Here is an 8096-nt window from a genome sequence, read left to right on the forward strand (position 1 = left end):
ACTACTGCAAATACGACTACTGCAATACGAGTGTCTAAATACACGGAACACGTCAATGTACCAGTGTATACATTCTATGATATTTAGAGGAAAATATTTTATTTTAAAATATTTTTACAATATATTTTCAATATAGTTTACTTTTCAAATAATTTATTCGCAGAAATAAATGTTTTGTATAACTCTACTATTATTTAATATTTATTCTTTATATAAATCTGTTTTCCATCAGTTGAACTTTTTTATAAACTACTGTAAAAAGCATCGGGAAAAGATATATATGTTATATATTTTAATAAGCGAATGAATATTTAATAACAATGGAATGTTAATACAGCTATGAATAATATAGCCTATACATCAACCCGATTCAGTCATTAATGCCAAAAACAAAAAAAGGAAATAAATATTGCCTTTCGAATAGAATCCTATCATGTTTTCATCTTTTTATTTTTTGATGGAAAAAATATGAATTAGAGAGGTTTTCGAATTAGATTCAACCTACCAGAAACTCAGAATTAATTTTGTAGTTCTTAATTAATTGATTTTTTTCATTAATATCTCACATTGAAAATTTCTTCACTTAATAATAGATTAAGAATTAATCCGGCTAAACACCTACTGGTATACCTGACAAGTATACTAAATAAGCGTGTCTGAATGAGTAGATATAAAAAAATTAATAGTTCTGTCATTCACACATTCAGGTATATACCGGTACGTGTAGTCAGCTTTATACAGTAAAAACTGTCTAAAAAGAAACATAAATAAAACGGAAACATACCAAAACAGAAAAAATCGATACGTGTGTTATTTTGGTTTAAATAGTTTTCGCTAGTATTAATATTTAATAAATTTATTCAAACCGAACATGCTCCTCCTGTAAAAATATATTCACTAATCAAGACTCTATTCATTCATTGTTAAATTTGTCCTTGAAATTGTATATATATATTTTTTCTTTCCGTGATCGTGCAGTAATTCATGATATTAAATGTTGTTACAGATGATTTATTAGTATTTTAGCATTTTTATTCGATCTATCTTAATAGCTAGAATCATACGAAAATTCGCAATGTTTAAATTTATACCTCTCTGTAGAGATCAACAGATTTATTAATAGCTTTCATATTGTTAAAATGTTTTGATATCATTATATTTTTCCAGATATTTTATTTAATGTCTGTAGAAGGTAGGCATTTGAAAAATAAATTTAAGGTAAAACTTTGCGGAAGTACCTTATAATACAACTACTGCAAATACGACTACTGCAATACGAGTGTCTAAATACACGGAACACGTCAATGTACCAGTGTATACATTCTATGATATTTAGAGGAAAATATTTTATTTTAAAATACGACTACTGCAATACGAGTGTCTAAATACACGGAACACGTCAATGTACCAGTGTATACATTCTATGATATTTAGAGGGAAATATTTTATTTTAAAATAGATTTAAGAAATTGTGAATATAACATAATTATACCTTTTAACACAAAAGCAGGTGATAATGCTTGAGTCTGAAAGACAGTAGATCTTACACACACCCCAGTTAAATTAGGACCAGCCATCCATCTGTAATCATATTCCTNGGATTCGTAGTTTCAAAGTAGTCTTCCCAAATTTCAGTCACAAATGGAAAAGAAAACTCAATATTCCTTTTTTGTGATACCATATTTATAAAATAATATGTTAAAAATGCATACACAAGATCTTGAACATTTAGGCTACATTAAATTTTTAAAATATGCAGATAGGATTTAAATAAAATTTTAACATTAGTCATTAATTTTTACAATTTTTTTTTCTTACTGACATAAGTTTTTCATTGTCTGATCTTATTGATAAGTTTCAATGCCAATGTCAAAATGAAAGAGTGCCATAGGAAAATACTTTTTTCCAGGTACTGAAAAATAGAGTACTTTCAGTTGATTAAACAAAGATGAATTGATAAAAATGCTTTTTGTTAATTTTTGAGAAAATAAACAATAGAAAATCGACGTAATACGATTGGTGAGATTTTAACTGAGTAACATATATTAATAACGAGATTGGAAACAGTTTAATGAAGAAATCCATCGAAATGAAGCTTGGAATGATCTTTCTTATGCTTTTGCTAGTCATGGCTAAAATCAAAGCAGAATCAGCCGAAGAAGATTTAGAAATCGATAAGCCGGATGAAGACATTTCAGATACTGAAAAATCATCTGAAAAACCGACTGATGGTCCTACTGTTGAAGAATTTTCTGAACAAACATCAACTACAGAGTTATATACTTCTCCTGAACCGGTAACTGTTCCTTCTGATATTCTAGAAGCATTGTAAAGCTCGAATCGTTTTTTGAATTTTTGTCAATACATTTAATTTGTTAATTATTTTCAAATGATTATGCGATTTATATGAAGTCTGTGCTGATTTATAATTGAAAATATATAAATGCAATTAAATCCTAGAAATAAAATAAAAAAAGAAATTTTATAAACGTTTTCTTTTTTTAATGCAGTTAAATTATTGGTTTTTGCATTATTTATTATTTATTTATTTATTTATCAGGTGGCCTTCGAAGATTTCCATCCATTTCCAAGAAGATCTGACTTAGCGACTAAACAAACTTATTATGCAAAACTGTTAAAAGATAGCTCGAAAAAAAGAGAAAGGAGGAGAAAATCCTTTGCAGATATGGTATAATTAAGCATAAAATTAGTGTGTTTACCATTTAAAAAATTAAATAAGTAAGTAATTTAATTAGTATAATTGTTTTTTTAAGCTTCCTGAAATGATGATCGATTGGAAATTAAGTGCGACCAGCAGGCCTTGCATCGATTGTGCTACCGTATACGATAACAGTTAGGTTAATTGCAATTTTGTATAAATATTTGTGTGTTTAGAACACAGAAATATTGCTAAAATTTCGTATTTTTCTACGTCCAGACAAACTGTGGNATTAATAATACAAATGTTATTTTTAAAATAAAATTTCATAAATGCCGGAAAAGTTATGCAACTCGTTGCTAGATTTTTTTTGTAATAGTAGGTATTAATCGCCTCTAAACTTTGTTGATAACTAGTTTTGAAATAAATTTTAACCACTGTTATGCATATACTAATAAAATCGCCCTACTAAAAAGTCATAGATCAGGGATAGAAATTTTTAAGTGTGCAAAGCTAACATCGCCAAATCTATTAATCAAAATTTTCTCACCGAAATTTTTGGGACATTTATTATTATTTATTATTGAAGATGTTACGTAAAAGCTATATTTAGAGGATTTTCCATTAAATTAGCAATCTGGGTATTGCAGATATAAGTGTCTTAGAAATATGATATTTCTTCCATTCTTTTATTACTTATTATTTAATAAAACAGTTTATAGTGGCTGTTTTATATTCTATTTTTGTTTAGTATTAGTCCATTCTATTAATAAATTAAAATATACAACTCAACGAAGATGTTAGATATTAATTTATTTTAAAGGTGAATCGTATGTTGAGTGCCACGTTTGGCACATGTTTCAAAAGTTGCCTATCCCTGTTATAGATTATTAACAATACGTTTCAAAGTCCGATACCATTCGAAAATGCAGCTCAAACATATGAACGTGTGTAAAATATATAAATTCAAATTTTTCAGTTACTAATTTTTGGAAATTTTTTATTTAATGTTTTTAAACGGCGGTTGATGAATCAACAAATAACGGGCATGTAGTTTTTGAAAATACAAGTAAACTTTTATTTATTGTTCTGCAATTTGAAAAAATTGTATGTCCTTCCTTGCTAAATCTCAAGAACGGAGTTAAATAGATAAAAGCCGGCAACAAACGTGGAAACAGTAAGAGCAGGAGGCTCCGATTAACTATATACAAACTTTTAATTTAAACCTTATATCACGATATTCAAAAATTTCCTCCGAAAAGACCGTCACACGACTCGATTGCTAAAGAGAAAGTATGATGTGCAAGGGGCAAGCCACTACCAATCTGAAGTAGACAGATTATATTTTTAATATAAAATAATTGCTCGTATTTCTACAAATATTATTAAAAAGTATTAAATAATTTTTTCCTATTGTTATAATAGATATGGCCTATTTAAAATCCAGCAAATTAATACGTCTCGTAAATTCAAGATAAACAGCACACGTTGATAAGTTAAATTAGCATCTAACCTCAAAATTCAAAATCAATTGGCTGAATTTGTAATATTTTTCCGTCGTATCTTAACTTGGAATTTGCCACTGAATAAAAATAATTTTTTATTTTTGCATGTCTTGACAAGGAAAAGCAGAAACAAAATCAACTGTAGCTATGTATGCTTACAGTATTTATACAAGTAGTGACTGATGTGTGACACGAATCGTTCTTACACGTGGCAGAATGAGTTCTACTTTACAATAGCGTCGAATTTCCGGAGAATGCGGATCGAACCAACAATGTATTATTAAAAACACAGTTTTTTTCTTTCTGGAATAAAATACACATAAATAAATTAGAGTATTTAAAACACATACGTCATCGCCTTTTTCTATACATTACAGAAAACACCAAACTAATTTTTAACAGATATATATATATATATATTCTAAAATAGCAGTGTTGTATTATTAAATAAGCAAAATTGCATATCATTTATTTAGTAATTTATGTTTAAAAAAGAATATACCGCCTACATGTTTGACAATGTATCAGAAAAAATAGGCCTATGGCAAGAGCTCTTGCTGAACATTCCTGGCACTAGAACAGTAAATTATGAGAACCGTTAGGAAGTGGGATAATTTTTAATTATATTAGGGAAAAATTTAATCATAAAAAAAAGTAATTTTGTTGAATGATGATAAAAAAAATTGCTATCTAAGAAAATATTTAAAGTTTAAAAACATTATGAACTGGCTCAGAGCTAAAATTGTGTGTGTGGCGCCTTGTGTTATGACATGATACGGTACTATCTTTTATATCATTAATATTTACAAATAATATATAGCAGCCAAATCATACGTTATGAGTGCAAAACTTTTTAAGTTTCTGTCTCCCAGCTGTACCGTACTCTACTTGGTCAAGTTTTACAAATAGAGTGAGCCTAAATTCTTACTCGTTTTGACATTTATAATATATTTAAAAAATCATCTCTACACTAAAGCTTTTTTGTCTTTTTTATTTAAAAAAAAGGCAAAAAATACCGTACTCTACTCGACCAAGAAAAATAATAAATCAAGAAAACCTCAAAATTCAGTTCTCAAAACAAAAATCAGTACAAGTCGACCCCCCTAAAACACTGTTGATAATNTAATTAATACAATCTGAACATCAGTAACCTTTTAAATACAGCCAGGCAGTCGTAATTTTATATTGGTTCATTTTCAATGTTATTTCTCTATGTCTCACTTTTTCTGCACCACCGGTATAGTGCCTAACAGAGTAAAATAACATACACGCAGAATGCACGCTGTAGGTCGTAGAGGTAGTGAAAATATTTAGAGGGGATCCTCAAAATTGAATTGCGCTTGGGTAGGGCTGATCTAGGTTTTTCGTGGCCTAGGGTTTATTGAAGTCCAATGGGGGCCCCATTTTTTGTTAGATTAAGAATCTTTAAATTTGGGTTTAAAATTCAATTTTGATAACATCAAAATCAGAGTTGAAATATATTTATGAAATGGTGTTGAATGGCAAACTTTATATCTTATATAAAAANTAAAAAAAAGGCAAAAAATACCGTACTCTACTCGACCAAGAAAAATAATAAATCAAGAAAACTTCAAAATTCAGCTCTCAAAACAAAAATCAGTACCAGTCGACCCCCCTATAATAGTCAATAATTCCGTTTTATATGAATTCCATGTTGTACGAGTCACTTAGATTTTACAAATACATGAGCCATTCACAGCCCGGCACACGTATTTGTAAAACCTAAGTGACTCGTACAACACGGAATTCATATAAAATGGAATTATCAACAGTGTTATAGGGGGTCGACTGAAATTTAGTAATTCGTGGATATAAAAATAATTTATTTTTATATTTGCTGAAATAACCTTAAATTTTTTTGTTTTTAAATGACATATTTTTTATTATTTTCTAGAGCTGATGATGTGTATTTCTTTCTAGAGCTGATGATGTGTATTTCTATGGTTTGTTTGACGGTCATTGTGGAAAGAAAGCAGCACATTTTGCAGCTCAAAGAATGCCAGCAGAAATCCTATTAGGTCAACTTAAAGGAAATGAGAACGATAAAAGTATAAAAGAATTATTACGAAAAGCATTTTCAACTGTCGAGAAAGGATTTTTTGAATCAATTGATGATCTTTTGGCAGAAAAAGCTAATTTAGAATTTCAGTTGCAGGTATCTATTTATTCATTTTTGATTATTACAATAATTATTAGAGAAACATTTATAGAAGAACATAGCATTAAATAAGACAAAGAAATATTTTCAAATTCTAAAATTACTTTTAAAATTGTACAAATACTTTTGCATCATCAGAATTTTTTCATTTATCAATTATGGCTTTGGTTTCTGTAAACTTTTCTACATATAGAATTTAGGATGTAGACTGTGTGAGTCATGAATATTTGACTTGATAATTTGAAAAATAATGTCTGTTTGACTGTTAAATAATATAATTTTTAGGAAGCAGGAATGTATGCAACGTACAGGAACCAACCAGAAATTATTGACTGTCTTAGAACAATTTCTTCCGAAATTTCAGGAGGAACTACTGCTGCTGTTGCTCTAATTGTCAAAAATAAGCTCTATGTTGCAAATGTTGGTTAGTATTTTTTTTTTAAATAATTGTATTGTATATTCAGTATTATCTATCTATTATATATTAATTTAATATATTATATATTTATTAAATAATTTTTTTTAAAAGGAAATAGCAGAGCCGTTCTATGTAAAATAGATCAGAGTAACTTAATTCATGTTCAGCAGTTAAGTGTCGATCATGATATTGATAATGATGATGAATTACTTCGGTTATTAGAGCTCGGAATGGATGTAGAGAAAATACGCAAGCAAGGAAAATTAGGCAATCAAGAAAATACACGATGTATTGGAAATTATATGGTTAAAGGAGGATATAGAGATTTCGATTCAATACTTCGGTACCTAACTATAAAATAAAAGAAAGATTTTTAAAATGAAATATCAAAATTGAGTATTATACTTATATATTTTTAGAGAATCAAGCCAAGAGCCTGTTATAGCTGAACCGGAAATGTGTGGAGGTATTCAAATAGATGATAGTTGTAGGTTTTTACTACTAATGTCTAGTGGATTATATAAATCCTTAAAAGAAGCTACAGGTACAAAACAGGTAATAAAATATTCATGTGTTTAATATCTTTAAAAATAAAAATTTGTTAATAAATTTTCATTAAAATAATTTTTAGGCAAATCTTGATATATGCAAAATGGTTATAGAACAGTTTTCCATGCATACAACAATTACTGGAGTTGCTCAAGCTGTGGTGGATAAAATTGTAAGAATTCATCATGACATGTATTTAAATAGTCCCGAATCATTAACAGTATGCCAAAAACGAGATGANAAGTGTTTCCAATTCCACTATTTAGTCTTCCATAAAACTAACCATCTACATCTACAGTCGGTGAAAAAATCGGCTTCCACCGCTAAACCGAGTGAGGTTGGTGCTCTGTAAAGCGCGTGCACGAATCTGGCTTTTTGGATGCCGACGACACAACGCTTCCACTCAGCCACTAATATTCGAATATACAATAGCAATCTTATCTTTTTTTCACATGTAGTATAGAAATTTGTAATAAGATACATAATGCGGTTATAATAAAATATTGTGCGATTATAGGGCAGAAAATGTTAAAAAAAAAAAGCTAGCACATTAAAGGAAGATGGAGTTTATTGTAAACTGAAAAATTGAACATTCTATTGTGTTGTCATTCTTACCATACGTTGAAATTGTTATTTTTCACTGTTGTTCAAATAATAATAGTGAAAAAGTTACAGAATTTTATTCCATTAATAGCCACCCTGTAACAGTAAGCACACTTTTTTCCATCTTGGAACTGAACTTTTATTAATTATAGACAGTAGCTGTTTATAAACAATACACTGTAT

The 8096-nt window shown here is 28.7% G+C and overlaps 1 protein-coding gene across 1 annotated transcript; it reads left to right on the forward strand.

Annotated features, from left to right (window-relative positions):
- Window positions 1-6100: 6100 nt before the first annotated feature.
- Window positions 6101-7647, forward strand: LOC111634176 (TGF-beta-activated kinase 1 and MAP3K7-binding protein 1-like; the record flags this gene model as incomplete). The annotated part of the gene is made up of 5 exons (XM_023378881.1): window positions 6101-6340; window positions 6629-6767; window positions 6873-7104; window positions 7181-7316; window positions 7393-7647. Coding segments are annotated over 5 exons (1002 nt in total), but the record flags the coding sequence as incomplete, so codon positions are not given.
- Window positions 7648-8096: the final 449 nt, after the last annotated feature.

The sequence above is a fragment of the Centruroides sculpturatus genome, unplaced genomic scaffold (genome assembly GCF_000671375.1).
Source record: "Centruroides sculpturatus isolate CEXI.00-Female unplaced genomic scaffold, Cexi_2.0 scaffold741, whole genome shotgun sequence".
Taxonomy (NCBI): domain Eukaryota; kingdom Metazoa; phylum Arthropoda; class Arachnida; order Scorpiones; family Buthidae; genus Centruroides; species Centruroides sculpturatus.